Source organism: Medicago sativa, chromosome 6 (assembly GCF_051527215.1).
Source record: "Medicago sativa cultivar Bolivia chromosome 6, Bolivia_mono, whole genome shotgun sequence".
Classification (NCBI taxonomy): Eukaryota; Viridiplantae; Streptophyta; class Magnoliopsida; order Fabales; family Fabaceae; genus Medicago; species Medicago sativa.
This window is the reverse complement of record NC_140754.1, coordinates 33,274,859-33,295,693: the sequence shown is the minus strand read 5'-3', so window position 1 is coordinate 33,295,693 and position 20,835 is coordinate 33,274,859. Positions and strand designations below refer to the sequence as shown.

The 20,835-nt window shown below is 34.8% G+C and overlaps 1 protein-coding gene across 1 annotated transcript; it reads left to right on the top strand.

Annotated features, from left to right (window-relative positions):
• Positions 1 to 6,585: 6,585 nt before the first annotated feature.
• Positions 6,586 to 7,932, top strand: LOC146914639 (uncharacterized). Its single transcript, XM_085717441.1, has 3 exons — positions 6,586 to 6,667; positions 6,764 to 6,871; positions 7,289 to 7,932. Exons 1-3 carry the CDS (start codon positions 6,665 to 6,667, stop codon positions 7,736 to 7,738), a joined length of 561 nt encoding a protein of 186 aa, XP_085573567.1. The 5' UTR covers positions 6,586 to 6,664; the 3' UTR covers positions 7,739 to 7,932.
• Positions 7,933 to 20,835: the final 12,903 nt, after the last annotated feature.

Genomic DNA, 20,835 nt, shown 5'->3' with positions numbered 1-20,835 from the left:
CCAAATGGATGACACTTTGGCTATCATAATATCTTCATACACGCTTGAGTAATTCCTAACTGACTGAAGAAACTGATTATGTAAAAATAGTGACAGAAAGATTGATATATGTCTTGATTTATTTTTGTAAGAGACAAAAAAAATTGCATTTTTTTGGTATACTAAAATGATTTGTATTTTTTGAGGGACGAAATGAAACTTTAGTGTTAAATTTTTTAAAAACAAAAACAGTTTTTGAAATATAATTCAAAACATACCTTTTTATTTAATCATTTGATCTTATATTATATGAGATATCAAAAAATTTTGTATATATAAAAAATGACAATAATAATTGGAAATTCACATACAAAAGTAAAGGGCTCAAAGTTCTAACATCGGTTACAACGTCTAACTTAACAATCTCAACATTTTGAGATAGAACTTGTGTACGAGATATTATCTTTTATTTAGTCATTTCTTTTTGGAAAAGAATTGATATGATTTTGTTCAATTAAAAAATTCTTGAGCCAAATTCGTCAAATTGAATCTCATAATATTCAATTAAAACTATTGTATTATCCCGACAGTGTCCGTGTTACATATATAATATATTATTATTCAAGTTATATGTATTGAATCTTCGATTATAAATGAAATGCTATAAGCACCTTTTCTTCAAAAAAAAAATGAACAATAAACAAAAAAAGACTACTCGTATATTAATCCACAATTTATAATGAACTATTAACATCGATCTAAAATATAAAATAAATAAATCCTAGTTTTAATCAAACACAATCAATTTGGATTAGAATATCAAGATAAACTACATTTTTCGGCAAAGTCATTGTAAAGTTTTTGAGAAACTTGTATTAAGGATGGTCTTCATGAGGGGGAGAAATAAATGTGTTCTGCACTCTTTTTCCCTTCGCAATGGTTTTAACGAGGCAGTTCACACTCACAAGGATATTGTACTTTTTTTTCCTTCACTAAAATTATTTCCCATTGGATTTTTTCTAGTAAGGTTTTAATGAGGCATATTCATGATGGACATCCAAGGGAGAGTGTTATAAATATATGAGTATTACTTTTCCCACCCTATGGATCTCCTCGCGCGCCCTATTTTTTCCATTTTTACCCCTGGTCCGGAATTCGTTTTCCGGAATGAAATGTTAATGTTTTTCAGATTTATCCGGTTTATAAATTCCGGAATGGTCTTTTTCCAGAACTTTTTCAATTTCAAGCTTTGAAATTCGCAAAATAAATGCTAATAAACATATAAAACAGAAATAAAAAGATAAAAACAACTCATTTTATTGATATTTGAATAATACATTACAATAATGTTGAAGCTTTTTAAGCTTTTTACATAAGAACCTAAAACTATTTCTAATCTTATTACATAAGAACCAAAAACTATTTCTAAGGGAGGGGGGGTAAGCTATACCAGTGGCTCCTGCTGATAGGACTTAGCAGTAGCTTCACTGTTGGTGGGGAGACAGAGGGGAAACAAGGGCCTCTGGGGAGCAAGAGACCATGATGGTCAAACTCACGCCCAGGCCGACCAACTTCATACCCAGACTGACCCCTTCCCTATTGACCAATCATACGACCCTTGATTGATTTCCAAAGAGGCCTCTTTCTATGAAAGACCAACGATGGAAACACATCGTTGTAGAAATGGAGAAGAGGAGAAGAGGAGAAAGAAGATGGTGTTAGAAATTGTGAGGAAATGAGCCTATTTATTGGAAGGGAGGGTCAAAAAAAGGTGTGAAAGCCATTAATGTAGTCAAAAAAGTGTAAAAATGCGTTTTTTGACTTTACCAACCTTTGAAAATGTTTTCTTTGTGGTATTGACCACCGGCCAAAACTTCTGGTGCAGTCCGGAATATATAATATGGATTACATATTTCGGAAAAATACGATAATGGGGTCTACCAAAGGGAAACTTGGGACTTTGTGTATGGTGAGGGTTGGTTCGGATTTTAGCATCTAGATTGCTTCAGCATTGGATTCTTCTGTGTCGTCCACATTGCACCGACAATTTTTGTAGTCCACAACGCCCAAATACCTCTATAAATAGGGGTCCCTTTTTCATTACAAGTAAACTACACCAGAAAAAAATCGTGGAATTCCCTAGCTTTGATCTGAACACCAAACCAGCGGCAGTCTACTACAACGGTGGAAGACCACCCCATCTGTTTAGGATTCACTATGATGTCACCCTCTCCGGGCTAAAGGATGAGCTGGATCAAATAAACCGTCAACTCAACTGCAGAGACACGAGGAGGGTGGTCGGTGTTGAATAACAATGTCTATTGTCCGACTTAGCTGGATCTCTTCGCTTCAGCTGGATGAAACTCACAAATGACGACGACGTGAGAACCATGTTCTCTGTCTTTGGCCAGCACAGTACTAGAGGACCGATCGAGTTGGATAATTCGTTGGTTAGACCTGCTCAACAAACACTACAAGAAAATCTCTCATTACCCACGAACAATTACCCACGGCCGTAAGGTCGTGGGTAATTTTTTAGAGTAGTGACGGATTACCCACGGCTAAACCGTCAGTATGGTTAAAAGCTCAATGTGAATTTTTTGAAATTGCTACCCACGGCTTAGCCATCAATAATTATAGACGGCTTTTTGTCGTCAATAGTTACCCATGGTCTAACCCTCTATATGATGCATTTATTTATTTGTTTGTTTTTTTATTATATTAATTCATATTCATAATAACAAAAACTTATTTGTTTATAATTTTGGCTCCAAACTTTTTTCCCAATCCCAAAATTTCAATGATTTGGCTCCAAATTTTTTTGCCAAAACACATATTGACTTAGAAACAAAACAAAAAGTATATAAATCAGCCACAATCATATAAATCAGCCACAATCACATTATACACTAACAGTTACGATTCCCCCCCACTCTCGGTGCGATAGCACACTATCATCTCATTCTCCTCCACTTCGGTTGCCCATTGTCCCACTTCGATTACTCCCTCCCTCTCTCTCTCTCTCTCTCTCTCTCTCTCTCTCTCTCTCTCTGATTTTGGGATTCTCAGTGAGAAAGGGTTCTTGTGAGATCAAAAGGGGGTATTCGTAAGGTTAAGGTATTCATAAGAACCCTTTCAGAGCTTATACAAATCTCCATTTTCAATTTTGGTAAGTCTTCTCACCTTCTTCATTGTTAATTATAGATTTGTATTTCATACATGTATATTTATGGTTATTAGGGTTTAAATTTTCATTTGATTGTGTTTTTCAATTAACTGTGAATGTGTTTGTGCCTGATTCATATTGTTCAATGTGATTGTGGCTGATTTATATTATTAGTTAAATGTTAGGTTGATTCAAATTGTTCTTGTATATAAGTCAATAAGCTATTTCTATATGAACAGATTAAATATGGTTAAATTGTTTTTGTATAAGCTATAATCTGTTTTCATATTGGTAGTTATAGCTTATATGAAAATATTGTAAAGATTGTTTTTGTTTAGTACACTGAAATTAGTTTTAGTACCCTAAAATATCAACCATCATTCTGCTCTTGCCTCAACCTCACAGTACATAGGTCGTTAAGATATCAAGGTGAAGTGAGTGATAATATAATGACAAAGTTACATCAAACAAGCTCATCAGCCGTGGTTTTTTCCTATAGCAATCGATAACCGTACAAAAAAAAAGATGAACACAAGTGAGTAAAAGTAACAATGGTCCAATTCACAATTCAAGGAGTGGTGTTGGAAACCTCGCTTTTGTTTGCGAGTTTGATGCGGGGCTGATGCGGGGCTGTTGGGTCGGTTGTGTTTTGGCTGGTGTTTTTCGGCTGGAAGTACATCAGGGTTCTGTCGGACTCTCTGTTTGCTTCCGGCTGCTGTTTCTGTTAGGGGCTGGCAGTAGCCTGTGTTGTGGCTGTGAGTGCCTTGTTTTGGTGTTTTGCTGTCTTTTTTTCCCTGCTGTGTTGTAGGATCAGGGCCTGCGTTTTTTACTCTCATCCATTTTATATGAAACAAAAGTGTCATTTTTTTTATAATACACAAAGGTTCATGTTGATTGAAGCTAACTGATTCATAACTGATGTTTGTCTCTTACAATTTTCTTGTAAATTAAGTTTGTCATGTTACTTTTGAATTTATTCTGTCTTTTCTATTTGTGTTTCATAAGATGAGCTATATACACTTACTCTATTATTAACAATTTTTGTTGCCATATAATGTGATTTAACTATATATAAAAACATGGCAGGAACTAAGTTTGCAAGATCACTTGTATTCACCAAATTCAGGGTTTTAAGAAAGGTGCTTCTTCTGTTGCAATTACCAGCAAAGGCAAGTATAAGTTTAATGCTAATATGATCTGATCAACTTTGATCCAATCTTGTGTTGTTGTAATTCACTAATCAGAGTTATGACATAATGAAGTTATACTCTGTTATGAAATTTTAAGTTTTGCTGCATTTTGACATTTGACACAAGCATTATGAATTTTGTGGGTAGAGTACTTGTTGTATTTATGCAGAAATTGCAGAAATTTCATAACTTTTATATTTAACAGGTAGTAATTGAAAAAAAAATCTTATATATGGATATGCATGGTGTAATATAATATCGTATTCTCTATGCATTAGATGTGGTTGGAGTGTGTGTATGATTCCACTCGAGAAAAAAGAGAGGCACATGCAATGAAATTAATTTCTCCTCACCAATATTATCTTCTCAATTATCGTTGCAGCATTAGGAGTACATGCCTAAAGTAGCATTTATTTATTACACATAAAACCTCTCTATTAGAGATCAAGAATGCTTTTTCTTTTACTTCCCTTAAAAAGATATTTGAGGTTCTTTACATAGTTTGATAGTTACACTTCATGAATTGACTTGTAAATTAGGATGGGGTGCCATGGCATATCAGCTAGGATTGTAAATCCCCACCTGGACAGAAAATTCTTTAGTTGTTGCATTTATGCAGCAAAACTTAAAAATCATTACTAATGGGTTCACTAATCTTGACATTTGACTTTATACCCTGTTATGAAATTTTAAGTTTTGCTGCATTTTTGTGTCCATTTTGTCATTTTTGTTTTGTCCTTTGTTTGCTGGTTCTTTCTTTGGTTGTGAGCGTATATTTTTTGTTAGCATATATTTTCTGGACAGATCACAATATGATCCATTTTATTAACTTGTTGAGTGACCACATCAACTGTCATAAGGTAAAAGTCATCACCACTTCATAATATGAAAGAGATTGCACACAAGAAATCAAAATTTGATATTGATATTGTACTTAAAAAGTTCTAATACTTTTAAGCACACTAAACTATGTTTTCTTCTCTTTTGTGTCTTTGTTTGAAATTAGAAGAATCAAATTTCCACCTCACTGTTTGTCTTATTTAGTGTGCTATGTTTCAACTGTATTAGAAGAATGAAGTCATTCTTTCAAAGTAATATAAATTCTCTCTTTAGATATGATTAAAAAATACTCTAATTTTATTCACAGCTTTTGTTTTCCACTTCTTTAAAGTTAGCATATATTTTTTATTGTTTCTCATTATCAACTATTTTCTTTTATGTTTTTTGGACAGATCATGGCTCCTAAAGAAAACTGTAAGAAGTTGAAAGGTTCACAGGTGAAAAAGCGGATGATTATGCCACATAAATTGAAACAAGCTACTAAGCATCTACATGCATCTGCTGCAAAGTCGCCTTTTAGTGATGACGCTACAACACCATGGCAGCAGGATGCATATCAGTTGAATGATGGGGAGCGAGATCCAGGGGAGCAAGATGTCGAGCAGCTGGATGCAGGGCATATGGATGCAGGGCAGTCGGATACAGGGCAGTTGGATCCAAGGGTTTCACTAGATGCAATACCCTCATCTTCCCCTACCATTGATCCCTTCCCATCAGCACAGGGGTCACGACAGACGCCAAATCCGAACAATCAATCAAGTTCAGTGCATGCGCACAGCAGTGATGATAGGGCACAACTGTCGAGACACACTAATCATGATCTTGATAAAGCACCTGATGGAAGACCATATATTTTTCCAGATGGGAAAGGGTACATAATTAATTATTGTTAATTTATCAATTATATGATTATGTGTGTATAAGGTATTTTAGTATTTTTTTTTTATAACTTGTTTGTAGGTGGAACCCGTGTAGGGTGGCTTCGAGGGCCCTAACCTCAGTGATTCGATCTCAGTTTCGCAGTGCATGGTCAAGATGGGGAGAGATCCCACCTAAGAGGGTGGAGCGCATGTTCTTAAAACTTGGGGTAAGTTTGTCACTTTTCTTATCTATTAAAAGTTGTGTAAATTTGTCACTTTGCTTAGCTATTCAAAGTTGTGTGAAGTTTTTCACTTTGATTTTTTTGTTTTGTTTATGTTGATTCTTATTGCAGAAAAAAGTTGCATGGAGGCCTGAGGATGAGTTTGAGCTTAAGATTATCTTCAAGAGCAAGGGCTCAAAGCGCCTTTCTGAGATGCTAATGGAGGCAAGGAACAAGAATGAACGCCCATCTTGGATTGGCCCGCGTTCTTGGAAAGGGCTTGAAAAGAAATGGCAATCTACAGATTATTAGGTGAAATCTGCCCGAAATAAGAATAATCGTGCTTCTGCCAAGGGCGGATCCGTCCATACAGGTGGATCCATATCCACAAATGAGTATGTCATACGAATGGTATGTTTTTTTTTATGTTAAACACTTGATTTCTTAAAATTCAACTTGTAGGTTCAATATTTAATATTTCTAACACAATTTTTTATCATGTTTAAGCGTCAGGAGATGGGTAGAGAGCCCACGGTTGATGAGGTCTTCTTATGGACTCATACGAAGAAGGAGGACAGATCTTCATGGGTGGATGAAAGATCGAAGAGGACATATGTAAGTGTCTATTGATGTTCAGTAGATGTAGTTTTTATTTTGGGTGTTGCTGTTTTTGGGTTTCGGCCTCTTTGTTGTTTTTCGTTCAAATACACTAATGGGTCCTCGAAAGTTGACTGTTTACAAAAAAAACATAATGAATTTTTCTGTCAATTGCTTATTTTGGTGAAACAAAAATTGCTGATTTAACAGTAGATCGACAATATTTATTACATATTAGAGAACTAAGTTATTGAAGGCTATATATCTACTGCAGTATGATGGAAAGTTATTGAAGGCTATATTCCTACTGTAGTATGTATGCTTCAGTCATCATATAAAAATGTGTATGTTTGTGTACTTTTGATTGTTAAGTAATTTCATACATCGTGTGACAACTTAAATGTAATATGTATGTTACATTGTTTTGTTGAGCAGGAAACATATAAGGAGAAGATGAAGAAGGCATCTGATAATGGCACCAAGGAGGTTGATCCTGCAACTCAATTGAACTTATGGGCTGAATCAGCTGGGGGAAAGACTCGGGGACGTCTTTATGGTACTGGTGATATGGCAAAGCGCTACAAGCCAGGTGTATCCTCCCTGACCCAGCAGTCGCATGTATCTCCATATAGTAGCCAAGTTTCTGTCGGTATTGCGGCTCAAATGGCAGCAATTGAAGAGAGAGCAAATGTAGCAGAGGATGATGCTCGAGTTGCACGTGAGGAATGTCTCAAGGCGAATAAGCGCACACAAGATTTGGAGAGACAACTGAAGGAATTGGCTGAAAGTGTTGCTTCCATCAAGGGTGGCCGGCAACGACGCCATCCAGACTATGATGATGACTCTGACACTGATGCCGACTCTGTTGACAGCGTAGAGGATTGAATTATGCTTTAGTATTACTTTGACATCCACACTATGTTTTATTGAAGACTTGTTTTATGTTTTGTTTAACTTCATGTCAAACTGCTTGCTATATTAATGTTTATTTCATTCGGAGAATTGTGGATTGATAATGATTGAGACTTGTTTATGTTAAAATCCATTGGAGTTATGAAAGTTATTGAGTTTCGATTTTATTTTAGCTTTTGTTGATTACATAAAGGTCAATGTGTTATATATATATAGATAGGTGGTTATAAATATATAGAAATCTTGAAGGCTAATGTGCAATCTGTATATGAAACAAATGAACCATCAATTGAATGATATATATATTGTGTATTATTGTATACAGGGAAAAAACATTACTGAAGGCTTAGCCGTGGGTATTAATGATTGAAGCTCAAAGCATATCAAGAATTATAGACGGTTTAGGTAATGTTACAGATGGCTAAGTCGTGGGTAATATTACTGAAGGTTAAGCCGTGGGTAACGTTACTAACGGCTATGCCGTGGGTAATATATGACCAAACATTTGTTGTTGAAACCACGATTACCCACAAATTATCCATGGTGTGGCCGACGGTAAATACAGAGGGCTTACATGGCCGTGGGTAACGTTACCGACGAGGCATTTTCCCACGGCCTCAGGACCCTCGGTAAGCCGTGGGTAATTTAGATTACCCACGGCTTTTTGCTCCTACAGACGGATTTTGTCCCTGGGTAATAAGAGATTTTCTTGTAGTGAAATTCTGAAAAGTTTGCACTGGCTCAGGAATTACGAAGAGATCAGGGCACTGCTGGAGGGACCAGAGGAGGAAGAAGTTAGTTTAGATGATCCGTGATAATGTGCTATGTTTTAATTAATCGCGTGTTTTATGTTGTTTTAATTGCGTGTTAGTTATGTGTTGTTGAATTAAGTTGTCGCATTATGTTTTTAATAATATATATTATTTACACTTTCATTTTGTTTTAATTTACGTCAAAAATGTTCATTTAATCGATAAAATAACCAAAGATATACGATTCAGATTATGTGACAAATATATTGCTCTCTATGTGCTAGCATGGTGAAGATCCTCAACATGCTTTCAAAAATATATAGATACTCCTTGCTGCCTCCTTGATAGATAGATAACTCAAAAATATCAAGAGGTTTATATGAGTTAGATCTTGCTGCATGCCAGATGAATATGTCATTTGGCAAGGCAGCATGACCTAACTCAAAGAAATCCTCTTGAAACACCTTGTCGTTCTTGTTATGTTGCAGATCCAACTCCAAAGAAGAGGTTCTTATAAACTCGAGAATGTCTGAAGGGGAGAAAAACACAAGAAGGGGGGTTGAATTGTGTTGAACGTTTCTTCGATTTCTCTAAAACTCCGAGCACTTAAGTTCAGAAGCTTGAAGACAGCTTCTGAATTGGGTGATCAGGAGCGTATGCAGCGGAATAAAAACAGAAAGAAAGGAAAGAAGAAAGACACAAGCAATTATACAGGTTCCTTCCACAAACCGGAAGTAGTCCTGTCCCCCTTGCACTTCCAATGATAGTTCACTATAATGTAATATCTGATTACAAATGCTCACTGCTAAAACTAGCAAGAGACTTCAAATGCTCAAGCACACAAGAAAGAGACTTCCTATGCTCAAGAACACAATCAAGAGACTTATATGCTCAAGCACAACTGCAAGAGACTTCTAACCAAACAAAATTACAACGAAAAATGTTTGAGATTGAACACTTGATATACAATCAGTGGTGTTCACAATACAAATCAGAGAAGACTCTTAAGACTTAAGAATTTCTAAGATATGAACTTGAGATACAGAAATTCTAAGTGAACTTTGAATGCAGAACAATTTCAGCAGAGTTTTGGCACTTATAAAATGTTGAGTCTTGTGTTCAGCATTGCCAAACTCTAAGTCTTCACTCTTTTATATAGAGGCGTGAAAGAGACGTTGTGAAATTGCCAGCTCATCAAAAAGAGTCAATGTTGAAGCTTGATATTCTTTGCCTGATTTAGTTATTGTCCTACGAAGGATCAATTTCAAATCCATTCCAGTTGAGAGGGAACATTTCTGCAGGCTTGGTTGTATATTCAGAGCTGTTATTTTGTCTTTTAGCAGAGACACAAAACAGAGTAGTGGAGAAGATGGTTGTACAGTTCGTACAAAGTACAATGTCAACACTCTTGTTCCTTTTGCAAGCAAATGCCTTCAAATACTTTTGAAATGACCGTTGTAAAGTTCCACTAGTCTTCTGCTATCTTTAGACGAGTTTCAAACCATGAAACAACTCTTGAATCCTTGAATACTGCAAATTCAGTTGATCTTCAACTTTTGGTGAAAATAGCTTCTGATAAGGCATTTTCTGATGAGGCAGCTTCTGATGATGTGGCACTTCAGGCCCTCTAGTCTTCAGGATCACTAGTCTTCAGGAGCTTCTAGTCTTTAGGAGCTTCTAGTCTTCAGGAGCACTTTGCCTTCATGAGCTTCTAAGCTTCAATCTTTTGATTCCTTTGCTCTTTATTTGCTCATTCAGAACCTTTGTATGATATAAATTTTTGTCTATGGTCCTGTACACTTGAACAAATATTAGCAATTCCAATTGTCAATTTTTAATACCTTGTTATCATCAAAACTCTAAAGGTTTATTGTTAAACACATTTTGTTCCAACAATGTCAGCCTGCCGATCGTAACATGTCAGTTGGCAGGCCGAGATGATCGAGTTCAAAAGCTCCTCTTCGAACACCTTCCCAAAAGATTCATCATTTCTGTTATTATGGTTTTTTTAACTGTTTATTTGTCTTATGTTCTTCTATTTATGTTATGTACCTTTGTTATATTTTTTTCCAAGGCATTCGCAACGAAAACGATCCAAATAAAGGGTGTGGTTCAGTTCGGATTGTATAATCCGGAATAACTTCATGCATTCCGGATTATAAAATCCGGAAACCCTTAGTAATATTTTGGTCGGTGACGTTTTGTTTTATATTGGTTTTTCGGGTGTCAAACATTGATTAAGTTGAACCTTTTTAACCGTTGATATCTCATTTTTTCTTGGGAAGGGAAAAAATAAGCAAAACCCTTGAGAATCGAGGTCCGGGAGTTGTTTTCGCTACGGGAAGGTGTTAGGCACCCATAACGACTATAGTATCCTATAGGAACCGTCTTTATTTTCTACGCGCGCTCCTTATTTTTAAATGCTATTTGAAAGTGATATTTACACCTAAGAGTTTACTAAATGAAGAATTGGAGGGAGAAGAAGATGTTTGAATTTTGTTTTATTTGAATTGAAGGAATTTTGATTCCTTGCCTACATACCCTTTTAAGGGATCAAATCCACTGTAGTTCTCTTCCAAAAAATGTTTTTGTTTTTATTGGTTGATTTTAAGTTTGAAAATTGGAATTTTGAAGAATGGAGATTGAGAGGCTTCATGAGCATTGAGGTTTAAGAAAAAGTGGGGTTTGGTTAGTGATTTTGGAAAAAAAAGTCAAGTATGATTAATTTTTATTGAGATTTGATTAAGAAAATAAAGAGAAAATGCAAAGGAGTTTTGACTCCTATATTTTTGGAAAAGGTTTTCAAGTGATGTTGTTCAAGTTTTTTGGAAAATTGATTTTCTAAGTGTAAAACCTAAGCATTCATCTAAACATTCAATCCTAAACATACATCTAAACATGCATATCCTAGCCATACATCTAAAGTAACCAAGTGAGGTGTGTGCTAGTGTCGGTGTGAGTGTCGGTGTACATCATTAGAGTCCATTGTCCTTTTACATCATTGGCCTAGTTTACATTCTATGGTCTTGCAAGAAAAGTAAATGACATGAAAGTAACATTACAAGTCCCTAATTCCTTACATACTAAATTTTTGTAAGAAAAATAATATTGCAAGAAAACTAGGCTAGAATATGAGATGAGATGAGCTTATGGAATGAATGAAACATGAAACGAAATGGTTAGTAGAACATGACAATATCAAGAAATAAAAGCAAGTAAAAATTACTATAAAGAAATTACCACAAAAACATAGCAAAAATGATGCAAAATATGGCTAAGATCATACCACAAAATGCAAGGTCCACATGACTTATAATCCTCACATTTTAACACATTTTAAAGACATGAACTCAGATTTTAAAATGGGGATCAAAGTGATGTGAGAGACCATGCATTTTAATAGTGAATTTAAGCATATTTTCCATTATTTATTCACAAACAAATCTTGCAAAGCAAGTAACTAAACACAAGGCACCCACATACAGCAAAAACACATTCAAACAGCAACAAAACCTTTACAAATCATGTATCATGAATCAAAACCATCCATCAAGAATTGGAATTGAAATCAAACAATTTTCATAGGTCTTTTACATAAAGTTTCACAATTAAAGCAAGAAAACACCATACTATATTTTTTTTTATCAATTTTCCAACACAACAAATATCATAAAAGGATCACAAAAAATAAAGAAACATGTATGAATTTTTATAGAATTTTTTAAAGGTTTTTTAGTAAAAACAGTGGTGTAAACAGCAAGACTCAGTGTGTATATAGTAAGAAAATAAACAGAAAACGAAATAGACAGACAAATTAAGCCCAGGCCCAATCCAAGTTGAAAAACGGGTAGGGTTATGGGTTAAAGAGTTGGAGCAGGTAGGATCCATGGGCTATGGGTTATATGCACATATATAAGGGGGTTTTTGTTGGTTTTCTCATTTGAACTTGCACTTCTCTCTCTAACCTACAGGCTGCTCTCCCTCTCTCTCTCACAAAACCAGCGCCGCCCATGGGCTTCTTCTCCGGCGAGCAATAAATTTCCGACGCGGTGGTCGGCCGGCGGCGCCACCGTGTCGGAGCTTAAACTTCGCCGTTTTTTGAAACAAACACCATTTTCTAAAATCATTTTTCTTCCTCTTTTCAAATCTAAACTCAAAACTTTCAAAATCCAAACACATCGACCTAGATCTACCAATTAAACTTTCGAAATTTTTAGAAAAGCATGAACAAAAACGAAAGCGATTGTTACCTCGGTGGATCTATTGAGATCAGGAGATTAATCTTCGGAAGACTTTGATTTAAACTTGTGAACAGTTCGCTTCCTTCCTTGAATCGATCTTTGTTTCACCTTCTGGATTTGTCACCGTCCGAAGCTTCACGCGTTTACACTTGAATCTGATTCGTTACTAGACTGAGATGCTTGCTTGAACACGAACTGTTTCGAGCTGTTGTTGCTGGATTCCGATCCATTTCCGTTGATGATAGGTTCGTTGTTGTTGAACTGTTTGTTTGGATCGGTTGAGTATGTGATTTGCAAGCTTGAGTCGATTTACGGTGAGAATGAAGGCTGAAACGTTGCTTGTGATTCGAAGTTGTGAATATGTAAGTGATGAAATCAGTTTTGAGTTGTTATAAGACAGTTGTGTTTGATGAATCTCTGGAATTTTTGGATTATGGCTCGGTGATGACGAATGTCGATGATGAATATTGGTGAATTCTGGAAATTTGTGTTGTTTTTTGGGAAGAAATTGAGTTTGTTAGGGTTTGAGATTCATGTGTTCTTGATGAGATTCATCGAGTTCATATGAATCTTGATGATTTGATTTGTTTTTTGGTGGAGAGAGAATCTATAAGGTGTTTCTGATGAGTGTGCAGAAAATGATTGGTGAATGTGATGACTTGGCCTGTGACTGGGCTTTTATAGGTGCCATGCAGTGATTCTGACCCAATGAGAAAGTGCCATGTGGACTGCAAGTGTAACAAACTTTGACTGATCTCTAACTGCTTTGACTTTTGGGACTTTTCTGCAAAAAAGAATAATACAAGGACTGGACTGCAATTTTAACAAACTGGAATAAAATTGAAATAAAATTGGTAAATTGAAAAAACGTAAAGTGAAACGATTAAAAATAACAAAATGGACTAAAATGAACCAACTATTAAATGAGGTACTTTAAAGTAACCTCTCTCTGTCAAAATTTCATGTGAAATGACCAAAATGCCCCTAGGGACAAAAATGACTCAAGATGATTCAAATGCAATTTTAAAAAGGTTTTTTAACAGGGAATTAAAGCAAGAGTTTATACAGGCAAATTAAAAGACTCAGAGACAATTTTTTAAGATTAAACAGAGTTTTAACACTGGAAATGACTAAAATGCCCCTAGGGGCTAAACTGACTCAAAATGACTTCAAATGTGATTTTTGAAATGGATTTTAACATGGAATTGAAACAAAGACTTATACAAACCAATTAAAAAGGCTCACACAATTTTCAAGGATTAAAATGAGTTTGAATGCAGGAAATGACTAAAATACCCTTTTTTCATGAATTTTGCAAATAGTATTGAAATAAAATGCAAAGAAACATGCAATTGATCAGGGACAAATTCAAATGACTTGGAATGCAAGAAAGATATTTTTGGATGACTTGAAATGCAAGAAAACATAGACAAATACACAGTTGAAAAGATTTTCAGACATAGATAGTAGAAATATGCAAATACAGCAGAGTAAAATATCAGAGTAAACAGTAACAAATAGGCAATCTTTCAAAGTCCCAAAGACACATATCAGAGATAGAAAACATCTTGAGAAAATATTTTTAGGTCCAAAATTAGGGTATAACACGTTTCACCAATGTTTAGGCCGGTTAGTGGAGTTTTAATGCATTTTTTGACGGTTTTGAATGTGGAACACGTTTTATTTGACTGTAATTAAGACCTATGACTGATTTAAGGCTATAAAAAGGCTTGGATCTTCAACATTTTCCCTCATTCATCTTCACCTCCTTTCTTACATTTTCTTCAAAAATTTTTAGATTTTTAGGTAGCTTTTAGGAGTGTTTGTGGTGTTATGGTCATTGTTGACCGCTCATACGACCCCTACAATTGCATTGCAGCTTATGCAGGGGTCGTATAACGGTCAACAGAGACCCTTGACATCAAAGAAAATCACAAAATTTCATAGCGTATGCGTCCGGATTTTAATTTCTGGAAACTCTAACATTCTGGTTCGGAAAACGAAATCCGGACCAGGGGTATTATAGGAATTTTTGCAGAACATGCGAGAAGGCAGCAGGGTGGGAAAAGTAATCCTTTAAATATATTATGGTGGATTCCCATTAGTCATTGGGCCATACATTTGGCTCATTAACCCATTTTCATACTCTTGCATCTCCCTAAAAATAGGGTGCATTTGTAATAGAATCACACGGATATGAGATACCCTTCCTCTCACTTCTCTCTCTCTCTCTTCATCATCTATATTTTCATAACAATAACTATGTTTTTTTTAATAAGAAGACAATTAGAATAGATTTCAAATGTAGAGAATAAGGCGGGGAAGAAAGAGAAAATAGTAAAGAAGAGGGGAATTTAATTTAATGGTTAGTCTGATTGATTATATTTGTCTTTGGTGAATTTAATTTAAAATACACGTATGATCCTTCTTTCAATTATGATAATTTTGTTCAAAATATATCAAGGAAAAGTAAACCAACATTAAACCAAATATAGTGTTTATAAAAGACACACGTCAGCGCAGTAGAAAAAGTGGACATATGAGTGCATGTGTGGACGCTAGTTTTATTTAATGATAATTCTTCTTTTCCCATGCTTGTTTTAAAAATGCTTTGTTACAATGACGTGTTGCTTACATCGTAGAGATAACGATCAATCAACTTATAAAGAGAAAAAGAAAATGTATGGATAATAATTTAAATTATATATCCATATAATTTAAATTATTTATTCAAAAAGAGAAAAATAAATTAATAAAAGATATTAAAAATTGAAAAATCAAAACAAAATGTTATCAAAAAAAGAAACTGAAATCAGATTTTTTCCAATGAACATTAAAGAAAAACATTGAATACTGTGAATGATTATATTAATATAATAATAATAATAATAATAATAATAATAATAATAATAATAATAATAATAATAATAATAATAATAAATTAATAATAATTTTTTCCTTCAACAAAAATAATAATAATTTTGTTCGTATATTAGTAAAGTAAGTTTCTTTATTCATATTGAAAATACATTATTTATAAATCCCCTAAAAAATTACTTTATTAATATTGAAAAAACATTTATAATATAAATAATATATAAAAAATAACATCTTGATATAGTGAAAAGACATGCACTTGCGTGTCTGTCTTTTCACATTTTTTATTGCGCTAATGTTTGAAAATTATGAACGGTGTTTTTTTTTATAAAATTTTGATTTTGATTAAAAGTAAGAATATAAATGTTTTCGAAGTCCAGTTCAGAGTTGAAGGACTCTTAGCCCAACAACGTCAGACTTAGATCGAACTCGAAATCAGAACCATAACCACCATGACACAACCACCACCAAATGTAGCGGCGACAGTTTGTAAAGAAACTAACCACCACGACGGCGCCGACAATAGTGTTAAGAACCCATTTCCGGATCGAACCTGAGAAGCCCAAATCGAAGCCGAATTTTCAGAAACCGAACAATAATATATCTGGAAACATGAACCACCACTGGAACGAACAAAACTCGAGAAAAAGTGAGGAGCTAGGAAACAGATCTTAAATAAAGCAATGCTAGTCACCGCAAGGCGGCACCGGAAAAGACCCTAAGTCGTACCAAGACTAACATGTTTTGTGGCGAATCACACACACAACGCAAACCCACCGACGCTGTAATTGCCTCAAGGGAGGAAGCCACCAGAAGATCTGGTGCTTGTTTGAGGGTGGTGACGCGGAATCAAAGGATTCGATCGCGCCACCAGCGGTGTGAAGCTACATCGCATAATATATATAAATTGAAGAAAAGTAGTATCTTAAAATGTTATTTAATTATTTTTATATTAATTAGGTGCACTTTATACAACCCTAATTATTAGGTCATTAACATTTAAAAAAAACAATTTTTGTGTAAAGTAGATATCCTCTGCACGTAACTGTGAAGATTAATTCCATGAGGCTGGACTCAAATAGGCGGCAGCTTGTATCTGAACAGGGTTGTATTGCTAATTGCGGTTTTAATGAGGACAGAGAGCATTTATTTCTTACGTGTGGTTTCTTTGGTGGAGTGAGGAATATTGTTGCGGATTGGCTTGGTTTTTCATCTGCTTTCCATTGTCAATTCTATGCTCATTTGCATCAATTTTGTGGCTTGCGGGGGCATCTCAAAGAAGTCTACTGAGTCCGTGCAGATTATTTGGTTGTCAGTAGCTTGGACAATTTGGAAAGAGCGGAATAATAGAATCTTCAAAGGAAAGGAGGACAACTTGCAAGCGCTTGGTGAAAGGGTGAAGCTTCACTCATTTTGGTGGTTGAAATTGAAATACGTTAATTTTGATTTTGACTATCAAGAGTGGCTGCGGAGTCCTTTAACCTGCTTAAACTCAATTTTATAGCTTGTTGTTTTTGTTTTCCTTGTGATTATTGTGCCTTCGTGGCATGTACAGGATTATTGTGCCTTCAAGGCGTTTTGGCACACCTTGTGCTTTAGCGTCTAGATTTGTTTAATATATTCTATTTTGGCTTTTTCAAAAAAAAAAAGTGTTAACATTGATACACGTTCAAGGCTAGATTCGAACCCAGAACCTTGATTAAACTAGAAAAGACTCATAACATCTTATCTAAAACGCTCTTTGGTTGAATAATATATTTCTTGATAAGCTAAAAAATAACTATTATTTATTCATATTTTAGATATGAAAACTTAGATAAAAAAACAATCAATGTGTACAACTATTTTGTTAAAAAAGTTATATGGATTTAATTTACATAATTCCTCTTAGGGTTAATTAAGTTTTTAGTCCCTATAAATATTCACAGTTTTGATTTTAGTCCCTATAAAATAAAATCAAACTTTTTAGTCCCTGTGACATTTTTCTTAAGTATTTTAGGGACCAAAAATGTTGATGGAAATTTTTTATAAGGACTAAATATGCTAATGGAAAAATTTTATAGGGACTAAAAATGCTGATGAAAAATTTTATAAGGACTAAAAATTGTGATTTTATTTTATAGGGACTAAAAAAAAAATCTTGAATATTTACAGGGACCATTTACTTAACTAACCCAATAATGCGGTGTTTTTTTTATTCATGTTGAACGATAAACTTTGATCGAGTGTGGATTCAATCAATGAAGACATGAATATTCCAGAGACTTAAATATAGTCATATATTTTTAAGCATATGTACTATATATGGTGTTTTATGTTATTAACATGACTGTTGTGAGTTTGTTTGTAGATTCATCATTTTTATTTTTAATGACTTAGAATTTGTATTGTATTGATGTAATCTATCAATTTAAGTGGAAGAATTAATATCATTTATTTTTATCAAAAATATTTAATAAATCGTCATCGTAATTTTTTACACAAGGATGCAATGTGTTGTCGCATTTTCTTTACACCTAATGATCAATAGACATTGAAAGATTTATCACTCTACAAGTTAAAATATAAACTCTTTTAGAAAAAAAAGTTAAATTATAAATTAATTGCATTATGTGTACAACTAGAAATCAATATTCTACGGCTGACATATGTTAATAGTTGTTCCAAAATAATATTTTTAAGTTATTAAAATCAATATTCATTGTTCATAAGGTCTATTTCAACTGACGATGTTTATATTGTTAGGTTAGACACATACACCCGTATTTGAACTAAGGGCCTTGAAACTATTGTGTGTTTGCCTCTTTGTTCACATGAAGAAAAAAAAAATCAATATTCACTCTCTTATTAGATAACAAAAGAAAACACCATTCCGGATTATAAAATCCGGAAACTCAAGGGTATTTTTGAAAAAAATAGAGCGCGCGAGGAAACTCATAGGGTGGAAAAAGTAATTCCCTAAAATTTATGTGAGTTCCACCATTTTGGATATGATCTTCACATAAAGTGGTGAAAGTCACATGATTTCATCGAATAAAAGAGTAAGTATTTCAAAAAATGTGTTAATATTCTCTCAAAAAAAAAATGTGTTAATATGAATGTACCTAACATTGCTGATAATTTTATATTATCTTTTTTTTTTTTTATTTCCATAATTTTATATTATCTGTATTCTAAATAAATTATATTATTGTACCTAACATCGCTCATAATTTTATATTATCTATATTCTAAATAAATTAAATTATAATAACAAATTATTTGTACTAAAAAAAAGAAAATATTTAAGTAATAGATTAGTAATTATAATAACAAACTGTTTATACAAATTGGTTTGTTTTTGAATGAGCAAAGTTATCATTAATAAGTGAATAGTCATAACACAACAAACGCGATTGCGATTAGTAAGTCGTCCAATATACACAACAAACGCGATTGCGATTAAACTCCATCAACCCAGAAGCGATTAAACGCTATGAAACGCGATTGCGATTTGCGTGAAAAAGTTTTGGTTAAGTCTTGATTGTTTTTGTGTTTAGTGATTGTTTCTTCACTGTCTTGCTTTCGACTGCTTTCCCATGTGCCATGGCTGATCTCATCAATTGGATTGAAGCTTTCTAATTCTTGATCAGTTGTGTTGTGTGGTCTCCACATAGTTTTGATTTTGCTTGGTACCCACCTTTTGATTAATGTCCATTATTCTTATTAGCTGACTATCTTGTGATCATGCTTCTTTTTTATTAATCGTTTTTGATTTTGCTTGCTACCCACCGTTTGCTTTTGATTAATGTCCATGTGTCATGCTTTCCCATCTTTTGAGTCCTTTTAATTTGCTTGGCATATAACATATCACGGAAGCTTTTGTCCATTACGCTTTCCCAACTTCCGATCGCTAGGGTTTTCGATTGCTGATGGTTTTCTCTCCAACGTGTGAGAGCTTTGTGTTTCTCTTCTTGTAAGAGTTTGTGGTGTTTGTTTTTTTCTAGTGTGGTTACGATGACTACTGAGGTGAGTTTGGAAGACTTATCATTGAGTGATGACGATGGATTGAGTTTTGACATTGAGGAGGAAGAGAGTTCAGAACATGATCCTCGCCTATGTTTGGTCGGCCGTTTTCTTGTCAACCGTCCTGTTCGGCTGAAGAAGATGAAGATACAAATGTCTGAGGTGTGGCGACCGGTGAAGGGGGTGGCGGTAAAGGAAGCGCAACCAGGGCTTTTCTTGTTCTAGTTCTTTCACAAACTGGATATGGAAGAGGTACTGAAGGGCGGTCCGTGGACATATGACAATCACTCTTTGGTTATGGAAAAGTTGCGAATAGAGGTGCCGTTGAAGGATATACAGTTGAACTACATGAATCTTTGGGTTAGAGTTTACAATTTGCCAACTAGTATGATGAAGGAGAAAGTTGGAATGGGGAGGGAACTATATTGGAGAGTTTTTGGAGTATGACGGAAATAACAATTCTAGTTTCTGGCGTGAGTATATGAGGTTGAAGGTGAAGTTTGATATCAGACAACCATTGAAGATAGCGAAGAAAATCAAGGCGAATGGTGGTGAATGGTGTCTGGTAAATTTCAAGTATGAGAAATTAGGAACCTTCTGTTTTGTGTGTGGGGTGCTAGGACATAGCGAGAACAAGTGTGAGGTTAGATTCTCTCAGCCAGATGTTATGATTCCAAAACGGTGGTCAAACGCTATCAGAGCAGATCCCTGGAAGCCGGGGGGAGGGCGTCATCTCAATGGTTGCGGGAAGATGGGGTTCTAACACTGATGTGGAAAAGGAGGGAGGGAGGACAGCCGAAACAGATAGACAATACGAGTCCAGTAGGCAGCAGGCATCTTCGACTTCCGTGGAGAGGGTGACCATGTGTCAGGTAATGGTGGGTAAGCAGACTGGTTCTACGCTTGTGACAGGTGGGACCAACAATAATGTAAAGGAGTTAAGGCATGCAAATGCTCCTTTACTGACTTTTACTAAGGATATAAGGTCGAGTGCATCATGTTCAGCCATTTCCTCGACTGTTGGTAACCAAAACCAGGTGCACGGTACTAGTGAGAAGGAAAATAATGTAGATATGGAATATCAGTTTCAGAGAAAGCGTATGTGAGAGGACAAACAACCTGTCGAAGAATCCACAAATCAGACGAACAAGTATTTTTTATCGGCAAGTCCTGGCAGCCAGGACTGTCGGGACCA

Coding starts and splice junctions, on each gene's coding strand:
- LOC146914639 (XM_085717441.1), top strand. Junction 6,872..7,288: donor AAAGATCGAAGAGGACATAT/GTAAGTGTCTAT, acceptor TTTGTTGAGCAG/GAAACATATAAGGAGAAGAT.